Consider the following 15855-nt stretch of genomic DNA (forward strand, 5'->3'; position numbering starts at 1 on the left):
AATGTTGCAGTTCATCGAGGGGGTGGAGCATGTTATTTTCTATAAACTGGATGAATGTTTTTCTTTACCAATCATGTATTTTTCTCATAAATGTATCTGTTTAAATGGGAATGTGGTTTGGAGGGGGACTGGTCCAAACCTGGATCTCACTCAAACTGGACAGCTAAGGGAAGGGTCATCTCCTGTCTACTACTGAAAGGAAATGAAGAAACAACAGAGGATAACTAAGTCATTAAATAAATGATAAAAGCTGTGAGTTTAACAGTTGATCTACATTCCTACCCACAATATGGTCATGAGATAGTGGTTGTTTCATCTTTGGAGAGAGGGAGAGTAGCTCTCAGTTCCGGTGGTCCAGGTATCTCAGTAAGATTATTCTTCACCACCTAGGTTTTGCGCTAAAAAATATGAGGAGAAAACCCCTGGGCTGAACCGGGACAGCCTGGAAAGTTTATGGTTTCGAGCTGGTAAAATATCCCTGGAGCAGCCAAAGGAGACAGTCAGGGAGAGGAAGGTCCAGCCATCTACGCAGCACAGCTCAGCAAGGTAGTAAAAATGAGGTTGGTGGATAAATAAATGCATTACTTTCTATTGTTGACCTTATGTATCACGCTAATGTTTTTAAATTTCATGGTCACTATTACACATACTTTTGTTCTATGGAGGGACGAGCAGTAATAAATTGTGTTTTGTTTGTAATACCGTACCTTTGTTCTTACCCTTTTTTTGGTTTCACTATCTTCACTATCTTAATCATATTGCAGTGATTTGACAGGAAGAAAGAAGTAATAATTATACTTACATACAAGTTCACAATTTACTACATTTGACTAGAATGTATGTGTATGTGAATCAATGCAATCTAAACACTCATTAAATATCTGTACTATTACTCCCAGTGGATGGTTGCAGTGTGCGTGTAGGTTTGAGTTTGTTTCAGACCTTGGCTTCGGTCTCCCCACGATGCAGCGTATAGAGATGGTGAACGGCACTCTGCGAAGATGCCCACGGGTGGGTGAGGATCTGGAAGACGTGAAAGTCATGTCCCAGGGTGTCGGCAGTTACCAGCAGCATTCCTACAAAGAACACATAGTCACTGACATCAGGAATCAGTCCGTTAGCCGGCTTCACTGTAAGCTGATTCTTAATGTGTGCTGTATAAATGGTTCTTATTTTATCGTGCAGCTGCTTGAATGCATGCCTTTTGTTTGTTTGTTTTTTGGCTAATGCTCAAATATTGTAATACGCACGGTTTAAAATGCACTTCGCGCTACATTTGTGTCATGTAGCAGCGCCTACCTTTTCAACTGGGCCAAACCATACAGTGATGACACTAATCGAACAAATTAAGCTTTGGAGGTCAATAGTGCTGTATACTCCATAATGATAAGGTTCCCATCCATACAACATAATGTGGTCTGAAGAGGAAAACATCTATGTTAACCATATGCATATCATCTGGCCTTAGAAGATGTGTTTTTACCGCAATCATCAAACGATCAAATGAGGCAGTATGATGTCCCATCACTCCACCAGAGACCTTTAGACCTATCACCTGAAGCACATGTTACATCTTGGTTTTTGTTTGTTTATTTTAATCATTTTAATCAAGATGATTCAAAATGATACTCCAATTTGTGCAGTGTGTCTTACTGTTCCTAATGGTACACTGACCAACAGGGGTGGGGGGAAAAATCGATACTGTGTAGTATTGTGATATTTTGTTTGCTAATAATGTATCGATACAGGGACAGCAGAAATCGATATTTTGTTACAAAAAAGGTTTTTGTGCTCTGACTTCAGAGCATGTTGATCCTTTTTCTGAGCAAGAATCCTGACATTCCTTCACTGTCCAAATGTGTTTAACTTGTTTTTGGCAGCAATAAACATGACAGTTTACTTATTTTAATTTAAGACATGTTTTATTTTAATTACGTTTAAAACTTTTTTATTTAATGTAAAATTATATTTTGTTTTAATTTACTTTCAAATTCTTCAGTTGCTGAAGGGGCTCCATAGTTTTCATATTGCATAGTTCAGAATAGCTATAATTGTACCAGATGGTTGCATTCAGTTAAGTTGGACTAGACTGTAATACAAACCGTTCAGTTTGTCAACAATAAAACTGAAATGAGAGAAAGACTGAGTGTGAGACTTTGATATTAGATAAAATGAATATTGATAAAGTTTACCTTTATGTACAGAATCTGAATATCGCAAAATATTTTTAAAAATTGCAATAATATTGTATCGTGCGTTAAGTATTGTGATAATATCGTATCGTGGGATGTATGGTGATTCCCACCTCTACTGACCAACCAAAATATTTCAACTGCATTTTATTCCAGCAGCATACAACCATACAAATGTGCATGACACATGTTAGACAGCATGAAAGAATTACTATGCACTTAAAACAAACAAACCAGCCCATTAAACATAGCCAGCTATCATTTGTGACAGTCATAAAATGCAACTTTGCCTTACATGATAGCTCGGTCTGGTAAAAGCACGGCTCGAGTCCTGTGATTGTTCAAGGACAGACGAAACGAGCGTCCATAAAAGAGGCAATCTATGTATTCGAGCATCAGTGCACATTTATGGGCGTGTCTATGCGCATTCAGAATCACCAAAACGCTGAACCACAGCGCAGCACAAGTGTAACCAACACTGACAGGCCCATTCATTTGGTCCTGTTTTATTTGAAGCTCGTCAAACTCCAGAAAGTATAGGTCCAAACCATAAACAACATGCCCAACAAACCACACCAGAACAAACCCAGATCTAAACTGGCTCGTCTACACTGCTTTTCAAATACAATCCAAAACCCATCCCCAGAAACCTTCTGACATGCTACAAACATGGAGATCGAGCAGCAACTCATAATACAACTCATTGATGCAGAGTGTAAAAAATGTCCAAGGCCCTGTCCTTCTGATGACTTCCAGACATAAATAATATTAAAGTAATTAGTATTTTCCTCTCAGTTTTTCCACTTGGAATCTTTTATGTGGAGGCTGCAGTAGGTTTTAATTAGTGGCCGGGCTTTATTGGGTGGCATGTCAAATGTGAAAAGAGGATGTTGGAATGGCATGAGATTAAAAGGATCCAACAACACGTGCGAGGGAGATGGAAAACACTCCCTTTCTGGAAAAAAAAGAAGCCATTTTTGCACATTCAGAGTCGAAGTTTCCCTTGGCCAAGATTTGAAAATTAGTAAAGAAAAAGCACTGCTCACAGATGATGAAAATCTGGATAAATGATAGGTTCGTGCAGATTATCAGAGGTGGAAGAAAGAAACTCTAACTAAAGCCAAGTGAAGTGTGCATTAAGACAGTGGTTAGCTAGTCATGCTGTATCAGAGCGACCAGAAAGCCAAAAAGCTAAGGCCCAGGGCCTGTAAACTCTTGAAAACCCACGCCCCAAACGAGGTGCCAAGCCACAAGAAGCATTTGCGTCAACTGGGAATAAAGAGAAAGAAGGGCCGGGGCCCTTCTAATTATAGAGTCTGGAAACGGAAGCGCAGGGCGATTAGGAGTTGAGGCGCTGCGGTCTGTTTATCTGGGAGCTTCCTCTCGCTCTCAAACCCTCTCTCCCCTGTTCTCCGCTCTCGTTCACTTTTGCTCCTCTCTCTGTTTTGGTCGGGCCCTGCCCACCCAGTGGCTGGAGAGTCTGGCCCCTAGCTTTCTGACAGATGAGACTTGGCCACTGCCTTCTGGCCAGGGCCGGTGTTTCTCTTCTGCTGATGGTAGAGTCTGGGCTCCAAAAAAGTAACAGCTCAGGAAGGCTGGAGAGCTTTGCGAGTGCGAGTGCCCGAGGACTGGGGCTTTTGTGGCCTTGTTGAAATACAGAGGCCCTTGCCGAGAGGCGTCAGTCGGTTAGCCCACGGGAGGGCCAAATTAAAAAGCAGCTGAGCGGCCCGGTGGGTGAAAAGAGAAGGTTTTAAACAGCGGCTGGCTACAGCGGGGTTTGACACGTCCTATTTATAACACCTTGTCCCAGGGGTTACAGTGTTATTTACGATGTTTTAGTACCAAGATCGCTGGCACATGCTCTAAGACGTGCGCTAAACTGGAAGAGGTGACTTCTAATTTGCCATGTGTGCGAGACATGCGTTCATATGGGATATGAGGGAAGTGATATAATCATTTCCATAAATATCTGCTTTTGCTTTCTGGGGTTTTTTCCTCTTAAAATCTTTTTGTTTTGTTTTGCTGCAGGCTTTAGTGTCCCATCTCTGACCATCCAAACAGAAAACATCTGTTCAATCCCATTAATGTTGGGAGGATGTTTCATTTACAAAGTGGTGGGGCTAGCTTTATTCTTGACAAAGGCGGACGGGACGGGAGGGCGAACGGCTGAAAGAGAGAGAGAGCGAGAAAGGCAAAGAAATAAATGGAAAGAAGAGGGTGATTTCCCTACTTGGCAAAGTGGAACGCCACAACAAAACTAGTCCACTTTTTAATTAACAACACTACGCTGAAAAAAAAAAAAGCTTTGAAAATCGGGAAATTCTCAAATTATAACCATGTGGAGGGGATAAAGCTTACAAGATGGAGTACTTGGGGGATTCGGATAGCCTCGCTGTTACCAGGATGCATAAACTTCAGAGCAAATGAGCCCATTTACTTTGAAAGACTATCCATCATAAAGAGGAGGTTTTGTCTTCAGGGCTGGGAAGGACAGGACGTTATGTCTGTCTGAATGGATTTGTACATATACTGGACATATACAGCGCACAGCCACAATATTAAAAGCAATAAAAAGTGAAGAGGACAACGCTGATCCTCTCATTACAGGAAATCCTGGGTCCTAACATTCATTTAAATGCTACTTGTACTGTTAAGGACACCTGGACACACCCCTGTGACAACAGCATTTTCCAGCAGCACTTGGCTCCCACAGCAGGACAATTCACCTGTGCAACCAAGGTGCACATCTGGCCTCCAAAACGGTCCTACATCCATGCTCCGACATGTCAAAACAGCATGAAAGAGCAGTGTTATTTTAGGCAGGTGATTTTAAATGGTAAATATAGCAGTTGGCCTTATTCACTCATTTTCTTTGCCTAACTGCTTTCTATCAAACATCTGCAATTATACTGCCCAACAATCTCCCTGCATTTTATCATATAAAGCCTAATAATATATCCTATACAAATTGTAATACTCTAAATATAATTTGTCATACTCTGCCAGGAAATTTGAGGACTTTTCAGAGCGGTGCCAGGAGTTTAGTCTTCAAACGCGAGAATATTAACATGGTTGTAATCAAAGGAACGTTAATGGTTATGTCTACTCTTTATAACTAGAGAAAATTGTGCTACTGATTGCAGTGCAAATTGGAGGGGGAAGAGTGTGCCCTACTAATCTTCTCAACACCGCAGCAGCAGACTAATATACGAGCAGTTTTATATCTGTTGGGCAGCAGAGTAAGCATTAGGGTTAGACAGATGCTAAAAAGCCAAAGTCAGCCGCCCCCAACAAAGCAGAGCGGGTGCAGTCTGACTAATTACTCATTTCTCTTAAAAGTTATAGCTACGTATTGCTTATGTTTTAGTACGGATGGTGTATGTTTATATTTGCATGTGCATTAAAAAACTTTGAGTAGCATATGAACAAAATTTAAACTAAACAACACTAGATGATGTTTATGTGTTGTCGAGGTAATGACAAAAATGTTTTATTTGGTTAGATCGCTGCAACCTTGACCTTTAACCTCTAAATTCATCCAGTGTTTGAATCCAGCAGTTTTTACTCAGCACTGAAATTTCTGAGCAAAAGTTAACGTCTTTGAATTCATTTGAGAATGAAATTCCTTTTATGATAATGTCATTAGAATTTAATACAAATACTGGTACAAATAAAGATTGTTCAGTGCCTCAGCAGAGCGAGCACCTGATAGCCACAACACCTTTTTTAAAGGCATGCTGTTCAGGTGTACCAAAATTCTCTGGGTCCCCGAAACGCATCGTTCTGAAGATGAAAAGAAGGCCACTTGAAGGCGGACAGAATGGAAGAAAAATGGAGAAAACAAGAGAGGCAGGAGAAGGAGGAGTGCTTACGGTTCATTTGATGTACAGTGGGCTGAAACCAAAAATTGTGTTTTTCTACACGCTCCATAGGCAGACCACCTGTGAGCACTTAGATATTAATAGATATGAAAAAAGGTGTATATATATGTGTGTGTGTGTGTGTGTGTGTGTCTAACCTAGCGGAGAAACAGCTAGCAGTTTGACATTACTATGCTGGAACGCTGGCTCTTTTAACAGGGCAAAAGTCACCTGGCTTTAAAGTCGTGCCGACACATAAGAGGCAGGCACCATAGAGGTCAAGTTCACAAAGCGTGACTGTTCTCAAAGCAGAGCTTCAGGGTTGTTCTTTCATCACCTTAAGTGGAAAAATACACTACTTAAGTTTGTGTTATAGGGCATTTACATATTTGCAAACTTCCTGCTGAAATTGTTTTAAAGAGGAGAAGTTTGTATTTGTCATTTGCCAGAAGGCTGTCCAACGAGCACATTATTGGCTGTATAAAAAGGCGAAAACATGAAGGAAGCCTCTGTTCTTGTTTCACCTGCAACAATCTGCCAAAGCTTCAACACCAGTTTGCTGCCACTAATCTAAATTCCCAATGAAGCCCAGGTCTTTTTGTTTTGCTTTTGTGGTTTCTCAACATGGGACAAACATGTTCTCACAGCAGCTCAAAGAAGGTTTTGACAGGAGTTAAAAGCAGGTCTTTTTGTCATGTCATATTTTAAAATCCCGAGAACATTCTGCTCACATCTAAAATCTATGGATTTAAAATCTACTGAAAGACTTTGGGACTGTCATCAGAGCTTAATCCCTTAGGCCAAGAGCGAGGTAAACTCCTTATGGGCTAGCTTGAGCATTTTTTCAGTTCTGTTAACCAATGAAATCCCTTCAGACTGTCACAGCTGCCATTCATAGATAAGATTTAAGACTTCCTAGATCTCAGCTGGTCCACTGAAGCTGTGTGTCACAAAAAAGGATTATTGAGGCCATCCATTCTGTTTCAGGTTTCATAACTATATTTAATTTGAATGTAGGGTTTTTTAATTTAAATAAATAAAAACACAAAAATGACTAACAAATTATTTTGAATGATGGAAAAAGCAATGCAAAGTTACTTTGTAACAAGAGGAAACATGGTTCATCAGGCAAATAATCACATACATGAAGTTACATAAAGTAATGTAAACTGTTCTGCCTTTACAAACAGGCTTTGATGCTGTAATTATGCTTTTATTTATCTGCAGATACAAAAAATTTGCAAATGCAAAACATAATAAACATATGTGTTGTATAAGTACTACACAAGTATTTATAAAAAGCTTAAAACACACTTGTGTACCTGTAATAAATTACAGGAAAATCGTTAACATTTGAATAAATGTTAATTATTTATATAGTGGTTTTCTGCTATAAGGGCATTTTAAGTGCTTATTAATTACAGTATTTGACAACAAATATATTAATTACATTACTTTAAAACATTAATAAATAACACACATCTTCATGTAGCCACGAGTTCATGTAACATTTTCTTCTCCATTTTTGTGGAGCCGAGTCTGATTCCCTTAACACGTGAGTGCCGGGTGCTGGGTGCACATCGGCTTGAGCTACTACTCCTTTTCCAGAATTCTCTTTTTTTGTCTGACTGAATCAAATTATCTCTGCTGAAAAAAATTAAGGGAACATTTGGGAACACCAAGTCGTAACCACTGCTTTCCATATATACGCTGCCAAACAAACAAACCGTTCCACAATTCATAGAAACAAGAAACTTCCCCACTGTCCTCTTCCCCACTCAGTCTCCCACCTACACACATACCATAAAGAAGTTCGAAATGACCTGCGCGTTACCGCACCATGTGGGCTATAAATGACTCCACACGGCTTTGCTGTTTGTTCTGGGGAATTTTTTTCTCAGCCAAGTTTTCCAGAGACCCTGAGTCACCGTCTAGCTCATCCAGTTCCACTCTGTAGCTCTGACCATGCACTTTAATAACCACTTTTCACCTGCAAGAGCGTGGGGCTTATCCACTGAGATGGCAAATATTTCATTATTTTATGATTTTTTTTGTAAAAAATAAAAAAATAAACTACTTTAGAAAACACGGTGTAATGCAGACCGTGTTTTTTGTAGGTTGGAAACTTACATGGTGAAGTCAGAATTTAGATGCTAGAACCAATGCTATTAGGCTCTTAAAACCACCACCTTGATACACAAGTAGGCAGTAAATGAATGCCTCTCATTGTACCAAAATAGCTGTTTACTGTAGAAGCGAAATGTGTTTGATAAACACATACATGACCAGCTTAAAATCACATCTTTGTTAAACCTTGTGTTTTCATCTGAAACAATAGAAACACCATAGCTAGAGATTAGTTGAAAACTAGGACGACACATCTCCTCACAGTGCTCCCTGCACAATGCATGGTTTTAAATCACATTCTGGTCTGCTGTCAAATACTAATGACAAATAGCAAACGATGGAGGTGTCAGCCTGAGCTGCAACAAGTACGACAGGCATTGTAAAAACACACCCAAATATTACAGTAGTCTCAGTAAAATTCAGTTTTTGTTTGTTTTTTTAATCTCTCAAAAAGGCAAAACTGAGAGGCCTGTGGTGCAGAAGCTGTAAATCAGATCAGAGCCGCCTACGAGTGCTAATTGCTATCTTGGTGTGAAGACATGACTCAATCCATACTAAATGTGCGGCCGAGTGAAGCTGCTTGTGTGTGGGAATTCCCCTCATGTTCAACATGTGCGTGTGGGTCCAAGGTTTTTTGGCAACAGCCTGGTTTCTTTCACACATTAGTGAGATGTACAGATAGAGTTATTACACCACGAGCTGCCTTCATGGCACAGCTGCCTCAATGGTCAGGCACAACAAGCCAGGCTATTCATTAGACCAGCCTGTTGCTAAACCAGGGATATGGTTTATGGGACAGCTCCATGAGGGGAGAGATTCAGTTTTGATTCAGCTTCCATTAGTCGTGGCTTTGAAGGGGTATTCAAAACTTTTAGGTGGCTGCACAGTGGTGTTTTCCTGATCTACCGTGGATTTCATGAGGCTGAAAAAGGATTCTTCACAAGACAAAGGTGAAAATATATCCAGTACAAAACTTGACTCATGGTCAGGCAAGATTTCTGATTAATCTGTGAATTTGATTGATAATATAAGTAACAATAACCTGCAATGATTAAGGTTACTAAGTAAATACATTTATTCAAGCATAGCAGATACTTGCATGGGTGATGCTTTGAGTAGCTTCATTAACACCTGAACTTTTCAATCCACTACATTTATTTAAAAGCTATAGCCACAAGTTACTGCAGAGGTAAATGGAGTTAGGGATGGCCGTTATTTAAAAGTTATTAGTCTGTTAAATTACACCTAAAAAGCTGAAAACTAAGTTTGCAAGACCCAGGGAAATTAACTGAAGTTTTCTGTAACCTCAGAGTAAAATCTAGAAGTGAGCAAAAAGCTTAAGAAAGCTAAAGCAACAAAATGTTTTGCATTGTACAACCAGTCAAAACTCCAGGAATATTAAATGGACTTAGACTGAAAAGAAAGGAAATATCAGATCTTTAAATCTGAAAAGCAGAAACTTCGTGGATCTCTTTAGTTGAAAAATGACAAATGAGTACTTAAGAGTTCAGAATTAATTAATTATTCGATCGTGGTCCAAGTGAAACCCTTCCGAGTTGGGAATGCCTTTCACATTATTATATCAGTGCAATGTTATTACATATACTTGATACATGCTTCATACATATTATTCAAGACTAATATCAGCTGTTTAGAAAAATACAAAATGTGACATTCTCTTGGGCTGCAAATACAGGACTACAGGACGTCTTCTTCCACAACTGCATGTAAAGCAGCGGTCTCCAACCTTTTTTGCGCCACGGACCGGTTTATGCCCGACAATATTTTCACGGACCGGCCTTTAATGTGTCGCAGATAAATACAACAAAATAAAACTAGTACCAGTACTGAAAAAAGAAGATTTATTCATAACACACGTGAAAAGACCCAGGAAAACTGAGTTAACGGTAAAAACAATAACAAAATAACGCTGAAAACCGATAAAAACCCTGAAAACCAGACATTTCACACCGGAGCCTCAACTCTTGCGGCCCGGTACCAAACGACTCACGGACCGGTGCCGGTCCGAGGCCCGGGGGTTGGGGACCGCTGATGTAAAGGACTTTATCAAACTGAGCATGGGCTGGAAAGAATAAAGCGGATGGAGCTCGCTTGATTGTTGAATCAATCACTCCATCTAGTGCCAGTCATACTCACCAAAAAAAAGAAAAAGGAAAAAAAGCCTCGTTGCTGGACAGTATCTCTTTCATCAAAATATGAATCTATTTCGACCTTGGCGTTATACCCAATAATCAAGTCAAGGATCATTAAGGATAAGTGAAAAGGACGAGACGTGAAAGAAAACAAGCACACACACATCGCAGCTGTTAAAGAGAGCTCTTTGCCACTGCACTTCATCTGCGTCCCTCTAATTACACCACTAGGAATAGATCCACAGATCCACCGAAGCGCCAGCCGCCACACCAATAACTGGCGGCGAACGGTCCACCCTCTGTAGAGCCTCCAACACACACAAGCCACTGGGGTTTCTTACATAACTCTTCCCAGCCAAAACGTCTTGGTTTTCCAGGCTCTACTGGAGTCATATCATTGTTTCTTTCTTGTTTCTGCCATGTTGAGGTTGAACACTGTGAAGCGAACCTCAGCAAGGCAAGAAAGGTAGTTCAGTAAAAGCCACTTCCACTAACTTGGAACGAGTTCACTTAGAGGCAAACCAATGAACCAATCACTCAGGATTTGGACTCTGATCAAAACAAGAGGCCTTTAATTATAGAACACTGAAAAAGAGGCAGCTTAGAAATGAAAATGAATAAAAGAAAAACAATGATGAAAGCAGTCCTGCAAGAGAAGTTTCTATGCCTGTGTTCAGATTTAACCTAATCTCATCACATGCTCTGCCTGCAGTTTTTGTCTCTTTTTAAAAGGATTGAAATCTGTGTTTTTTTCACTGCATTTCTTTGCATTTTAAAGTTGTATTAGCTCTTTAGATTGGGCTCACTTAAGAGTTAGAAAGATTAAAAATGTGTCTGGAATTTTGATGATGACAGTGCCCTGTGTAAAGGTCACGGCAGAGTCTTTTGGCTTGCTGACGCAGCATCAACCAGTACACCAGAACCACTGTAAAATCTACATGAACAGCACTGGAATACACCGAATTCAGTGGAGGCCTAGTTTGGATCTTAGAAGTAAAGACGACATTATTCCTTTAAATGATGAACAAAGACACTTTTCTTACACTACGACATAAAAAACACAGTCAGCTGGCTAACAACATTGTTCTTGTGCAGAAATGTTGATTCATTTCACATATCCATAGTGTTTTAGTCCCAATTTCCTTCAGCATCAATTTTAGAATAAAGATGTTCTGTTTTCATTTAACAAAAACGAGCGATTCATATTTCTGCAAAGGACCACGTTAGAGGATTTTGATCCCATTTGGCTGCTTAGAAATGGTTATTCTACTTTACATAATTGTAAGAATCATAATCAAGATTTGTTTTAATATATTTTAACAATTAATTCCAACTACAAAAAGCACAGCGACCAATCAAAGAAGAAAAGGCCAAAAACTGCCACAAAACCTTTACCAGTTACATCCAGTGCTTTCAAATGTAATGGAGTACGCAGAGCAAAGGACCCAACAGCAGACTTCAGAGGGAGACATTTATCAGCTGATACAAGTCCAAGGGACACACACAGGGACACACACAGGCAAACACACACAGGGACACACACACGGACACACACAGGCAAACACACACAGGGACACACACAGGGACACACACACGGACACACACAGGGACACACACACAGGGACACACACACGGACACACACAGGCAAACACACACAGGCAAACACACACAGGGACACACACACAGGGACACACACACAGGGACACACACACAGGGACACACACAGGGACACACACAGGGACAGACACGGGGACAGACACGGGGGAAACACACAGGGAAACACACACAGGGACACACACAGGGACACACACAGGGACACACAGAGGGAAACACACAGGGACACACACAGGGACACACACAGGGAAACACACACAGGGAAACAATGGAACAAAGGATGAATAAAGACACAGGCAGGACACGGGTGGGGAACAAACAACAGCTGAGACTAACTAAGGCTAACAAGACAGGTGAAGTAAAACTAGGAACAAGAAGCAGAAGACAAACAATTACCAAAAAAAAGAAAAGAGTGACAGTCTAAACACAGAAACACAATGTCCTGATGCATGCTCAATTATCCGGTTAAGGACATCCTGAACGTAGTGTTTTCAGTGGGAGAAACATTTCACCACTCATCCAACTGAGGATGAGTGTTCATCTTCACCCCAACCTTACAAACAGTACATCTGATTAATGACTGAAACTAGCAATGGGCTGTGAGGCCAGTTTCATGATCAGTAATATGCAAATTGGCATGACCATTGATGAACGGCCATCTCTGAATCGAGGAGGGGGCCTAAGGGTACATCTTTCACAATCTTACAATGCTGTGATTGCAGCCATTCCCCAACTCTCTGTCAATGGTACTCGTGGCCATTGATCAGTTTTTTTGGCTTCTCTTGGCGCCATTTCTGTTTGCATGACTTCAAAAATCATTATTCTGGCAAATCCTGGCACGTGTTATCAAATGGTCAACTTAAATATTTCACCTGATCGTGATCACATTACATCAAAGCCAGATAAAGTTGGTCTGTCGGCCTTCAATAAATGATTTGGGAACAAAACAAGCTTTTAGTAGTGTCGGTGGTCAAAGTCAATGTTTGTTTGTGGGGTTTTTGTTGGTTTTCGTTGTTTTTTTTTAGGGTAGGAGCAAGATATCAAGAGCAACTACTTATCCTAAGCTTTACTTCTTAGCAACCTTTTTAGCTCCTTAAGATAAGTATCCTAATGGGAAAAAATATAAGCACATATTTAGTAGCTTAGCCGCATAGATGGGTAATATATGTGATTTTGTTGACAGCAGGTAGGAGAATGTGGGGTTAAGACAACCATGTCTGGCCCGTCTTTGTCTAAAATATGATCTTAAACCTCCTGAGATGGAGCTGCTAAGTTTAGTCATAAGTCTAAGTAAGTCAAGGATTCCTGGAGCTTAGAGGTCACAGGGTTAGAGTCATCTCTCAGCAGCTTCTTTATTAACTTGCACACATACACACACAGCAGGAGTAACAGAAACATACACGCAAAGATCACACACAGAAAGTGATGACGTAGCCTGTTCACACGTACAAAGCATCTAGTGTCCTTTTCTATGTGGAATGAAGTCAATGGTAAAAAAATGTTTAAACCAATGCAAGTGTTTTTGCTGCTCAACGACTCGTTTGTCACATTTGTCATGTGTTGCTTGTAAATGACAAAGAATAAACACATATTGAACACAAACACTGGTGCAAAAAAATAAAACAGAACACATCAAATTAAGTCAGCATTTGATTTGCACTGAATTCGTTTTGCACCATGATGAAGGATTTTCTTTTAAAAACAAAAGAAAGAAAAAAACAAAAGCAACAGATTACATAAAAAGACAAAACTGGGTGAATGCTTGGAACAACCTACCTGCCAAACACCGAAGAGAATGCACAACATAAAGTCCCTGATGAAGATTGCTAAAGCAGTTATTGAAATGCCTCTTCCAGGCAGCCTAACTATTGTGTTTACTTTGGATCAGACTTCAAAATAAAAGTGATTCGTGTAAAAATCTTGTTTTGGAACTATGCACAGCTTGGTCTTCTTGCAGTGCCATTCACAAGTGTTTGAAACACATCTCTACAACAGAGGTGGAGATTGCAAAGCTAGCCTACAAATACATTAAATTTTTAAACAATCTTGCTAAAGTAAATCAGATAATCCTTTAGAAGGAAAAGGCTGCTCACAGCAAATATTGATTTTATTTTTCTTTTCTCGTTTACTGCATTCTCTCTAAGATTAAGAGATAACTAACACATTTACCGTATGGGATACAATGTCTGATCTACATGTGCTTCCTTTGTTGAGGCTGGGGAAACACAGGCCAAACACTTGTTTAAGTGGAATACACACACTTGGAATTTGGCTTGGATGGTTACATCCAGCCCAACCAAAGAAACAAGACGAAGCCGCCACATGTGAGCCAAACAAACAATATGTTACCGTACACTTGAATGGACGTGTAACTGCTGTGCTGTTTTTAGTGTTCTGGTCACTGAGTGTTCAGTCTTCTTCTTCAACAGTTACGAGTGTGTGTGTGTGTGTGTGTGTGTGTGCGCACATGTTTACATATCTTTGTGAGGACAGAAAATTGGCACGCTGCTATACCTGCGGGGACGTCCTCACGAGTTTGAAGGCATATTTGAGGGTCAAAATGTGGTTTTAGTGTCAGGGTTACAATTGGGTTATGGTTAGGTTTAGGCTGAGGGTCAGGGTTAGGCCTTCATTTTTGATGGTTAGGGTAAGCGGCAACGGAAAGCATTATGTCAATGAGATGTCCTCACGAAGACATGAAAACGAGCGTGTGCGTGTGTGCATTACCACTGGGGTTGAATTGCATGCAGGATATAGGTTTGTCGTGAGCTGGGAAGTGAGCCACCACTCCTTCACCGTCCGAGTCCTCACTCACCAAGACCTGGATCGTATGAACACACACACAAACAAAATCCAAATCATTTTCTAACAATGAGAACATTAAACCCAGAGAGGGACTTTCCCCTGCTCAAGGATTTCTCTCCACATTTTGGTTTGGTGTGATATTGTCACAGCAGGGTGATTTTGACATCACCCTGCTGTGAAACAGCTGGAAGTTTAACTCCTTTCCGAGTGTGCCATTGCCCTCTTGTGGACAGAATATAATAAGCATGTTACCTGAAATAAGACAAGTAAGCACTTTGTTGAAAAACCCACTTCTTCTGGTCAAAGAAAATATGAATCATCATAATTTGAGCTGTATTTCATTAGCGCTAGCGCTTTACAAAGATGCTGTACTGAGACCAGTGTGGACAGGATATGGCCTAACAACAGAGACAAGAATATGGACAAATTTACTTTGGCAATGATGTGGCTTTTCACATGTGGCTTTGACAATACCCCATGACACAGGGTCTTCCCGTAAACAGGCACAAACTGCCATCAAATGCAGAACTGGCTTTCCCCTTGTGCAACTTGCCAACAAAAATGAAATTGTAAGTTATTTTGTACAACTAGAGGCTGCTCCTAAATCTCCATACAAAGTCTGCTGTCAATACTGGGACAAATCTAACACAGGCTGTGCTGAGACCAGGAGCTGGCAGAAAACTCCTTTAGTCACACAGAGAGATTAGACATAAGCCCAGACATGAGGCCACTTTGTGCAGAAGTACCGGTGTTTGAGAACACACACTCTTGTTTAAAAGAGTTAAATGTGGCCCCGGTGTTGCACTACGGATGTCAGGAAAGCTGGCCAAACATTTAAAATCTAAGCTAGTCCAAACAAGATAGCCTCTAAAAACTAAAAGGATTTTGTCTCACACTCCAAGCAAGATCTTAAGGATCCAGGGGGAAAAGGGGAAAAGGCGGGAGAACAGCATGAACAGAAAGAGGCTGGTGACATGAAGCAGATCACTTTTATTACAGTGCAAGCAGACAATGTTGTTCTGTTAGGGAATCCTGCTGGAGCCCTTTGAAACAAGAGTGTCCTCCAGAGAACCGAGCCCCTGTTACACAGGGGAGTGTGTGTG

General features: G+C 40.5%; 1 protein-coding gene across 4 annotated transcripts in view; it reads right to left on the bottom strand.

Annotated features, from left to right (window-relative positions):
* Positions 1–15855, bottom strand: part of bcas3 (BCAS3 microtubule associated cell migration factor) — a 321470-nt gene that overhangs the window by 263335 nt on the left and 42280 nt on the right. For all 4 annotated transcript variants that reach the window (XM_086260594.1, XM_086260597.1, XM_086260595.1 and 1 more), the window contains exons 13-14: positions 14675–14768; positions 943–1076 (exon numbers count right to left, since the gene is read on the bottom strand). In XM_086260594.1, coding sequence (XP_086116720.1) covers positions 943–1076; positions 14675–14768 — 228 coding nt within the window. The remainder of the gene's footprint in view (positions 1–942; positions 1077–14674; positions 14769–15855) is intronic.

Source organism: Aulonocara sp. 'chitande type north' Nkhata Bay, linkage group LG14, assembly GCF_057382095.1.
Source record: "Aulonocara sp. 'chitande type north' Nkhata Bay isolate Kocher_YH1m ecotype deep benthic linkage group LG14, A_spYH_male_GT1.1, whole genome shotgun sequence".
NCBI classification, from domain to species: domain Eukaryota; kingdom Metazoa; phylum Chordata; class Actinopteri; order Cichliformes; family Cichlidae; genus Aulonocara; species Aulonocara sp. 'chitande type north' Nkhata Bay.